Source organism: Sphaeroforma arctica, assembly GCF_001186125.1.
Source record: "Sphaeroforma arctica JP610 unplaced genomic scaffold supercont1.977, whole genome shotgun sequence".
Lineage (NCBI taxonomy): Eukaryota > Ichthyosporea > Ichthyophonida > Sphaeroforma > Sphaeroforma arctica.
This window is the reverse complement of record NW_014039581.1, coordinates 5333-7812: the sequence shown is the minus strand read 5'-3', so window position 1 is coordinate 7812 and position 2480 is coordinate 5333. Positions and strand designations below refer to the sequence as shown.

The following is a 2480-nucleotide window of genomic DNA, read 5'->3' as shown; positions in this document are numbered from 1 at the left end:
CTACGTACTATAGTAGTATATATATATATATATAATATAAATATATATATATACATATATATATATATATATATATATATATGCAATCACATAACTTGTGTGTCATATTCTGGTTCAAGTGGGTAGAAAATGGTGTCAATTTGCCACTGTTCCACGGTACACAAATACTATTATGGACACCTATGCCTGAACTCAATTATCATGTGTCAGTGACCATAACTGCAGATTCGATTACAACTTTCTGTTCATCAAGTAAGTATACATACAACTCAAAGTGTACTCGTCGTGCTATAACGCTATGCTAAGATCTTGGAATAACAATAAAAACCGATATACAAGACATGATATGTACGCCATAACTACTCAACGCTTGCACACGTGGAATCAGATTGTCACTTACCGGACGAGTCCCTGTGATGATCGCTCATACTCTTGATATTTCAAATCTTAGCAAACGTATCTGCATCTGCCGACACATGAACCGGTCGAACGTGTGGTTTACAATGCTATGAGCCTGTTGTTACTTTGCGATATGTTTTAATCTCGATGAGGATCTGTTGCTTCGAATACTGCACAGCATACAGCTTGTGGGTGAGTATCTATACGTCAATAATAGTATGTACAAAAGCTATGCAGGTATATAGGATGCATGTACATACGTACTACTACTAGGTAATTAAAACTAGATAAATACGAAAGCGTAGTATTTAATAGTAGTATTGAAGGCATACGCCGTCACCGACATATGTATGATTTTTGTATTCTCTACATATTTATTTCGAGAAAACGGTGATTGGAAGTCAGGGTTGTTAGGTTTTGTATGTCATCGATAAACCTAGTTGGACTGGGTTTTCTCATTTTCGATTGATAAACTATATATATTTGTGTGTATAGTTTTGGTTTAAACGAACGTATTTTATTTATTATTTTGTTGTCGGAAACTACTTTGATCTCTATTCTCATTGTTCTTCTTTGATATTTCTGTTCGCGTGCATTCTTTTTACGACACGCTTTGTGTCGTGAACTAGTTCATATCAGTACCGGTATGAAACCGGTTTGCACTTCAGGACGTGAGTGCCAAGTTGCAACGAAGTTTATTCTTCTTTGCTGTCAATCCACGCGTTTGCTATTTATACCTCGCTGCTGTTTTTTCGGGTTCGTACCAACCCTGACAAATTTTTTTATGGACTGATTTTCACCACCACAGGGATACACACAGTGGTCACTGGTCTCAGCTAATTACACCCGCACAAAGTAAACGAAAACACTGTCGTGCAAGTGTATTGATAACATAGATATATAGTCGGGATTGCAGCACGGGCATACACACGCAAACAAAACTACTCTCTGGAATAGTGCCTCGGATTATGCAGGTGAATATCTTGTCCAAGCACATCAACCTTAATGCCCATAACGCTCAGTGAACTCACGTGTTTAGGAATATACATATCGACTTTGCAACAACGGAGTTAGGGGAGGCGCATGACACCCGTTCTAGCTTAATACTTATACTTTCACCTGGCTTGCGTTTTCAAATACACATTTTTTCTTGATCATACTTTCGCTTTCTTACGTGTGCACCTACACACGCTTTCACGCAAGCGCATTTTTACTTCAACACCCGTGCTACGCCTTTGTTTACTCACATATACATCCTTCGGTACATACACATCCGCACATAAAACACCAATATAGAACAATATACGACCGGCAAGACCAGCTGCTGATATGGACACAGAAGACGATTCAGCAAACTCTGGTGCCAAGCGCTGGAAGCAAAATGGGCAAACTATGGATGGTCAAGAGTCCCGTCCACACAGACAGAAAGAGGAGTTCGGTCCCTCTCGTGTAATACATGTGCGTAACATACCACAAGAAGCAACGCCCGCGGATATAGGATCAGTATTCAATCAGTATGGTTCAGTATTTACAATGGTGCAGTTACAAGCACGCAAACAGGCTTTCATCGAGTTTGTCAACCTAGAAAGCGCTGCGAGTTGCGTCAAGGCGGAGACGGGTAGCATCACTGTGCTGGGCACTAGAGTATATCCATCATTTTCAAAGGTATGTTTGGTAGCATGAAACCTTAGCGGAAGTAAGGTTCATATATGACTGATGAATATATACAAGTAGGTTGGAGTGTGAGTTCAATTAGTTCGAACGGTAGTCCGCTTTCTCTACACGGTGTATGTTGCGTCGGTGTGTGGAATCTGTGCTTTCAAATTTTGTAGCACACACCAACACAAGAAAATACTAATAGACGAGATTGTATAACGCTTCAAAAAATGTACTGTATCGCAAGGAAAATTTACCCACTATCGCTCCATATATATGCATATATATAATATATATATATATATATATTATATAAATATATATATACATACATATATATATATATACATACACATATATACATGCACACACACGCACATATTTATATATATATATATTATATATATACATATATACATATATAT

The 2480-nt window shown here is 38.0% G+C and overlaps 2 protein-coding genes across 2 annotated transcripts in view; one reads left to right on the top strand and one right to left on the bottom strand.

The window, feature by feature from the left end:
- The window catches only part of SARC_09519 (hypothetical protein), a gene marked incomplete at its 3' end in the record, with an annotated part of 8730 nt that extends 8070 nt beyond the window's left edge, over positions 1–660 (bottom strand). Inside the window, exon 1 of the mRNA XM_014296462.1 lies at positions 401–660. Within this exon, the coding sequence (XP_014151937.1) occupies positions 401–428 (28 nt within the window). The 5' untranslated portion in view covers positions 429–660. The remainder of the gene's footprint in view (positions 1–400) is intronic.
- A 1068-nt stretch (positions 661–1728) lies between these two features.
- On the top strand, positions 1729–2082 carry SARC_09518 (hypothetical protein; the record flags this gene model as incomplete). Its single annotated transcript, XM_014296461.1, has 1 exon — positions 1729–2082. The coding sequence occupies one exon, from the start codon at positions 1729–1731 to the stop codon at positions 2080–2082; it is 354 nt and encodes a 117-aa protein (XP_014151936.1).
- Between the last annotated feature and the right edge of the window lie 398 nt (positions 2083–2480).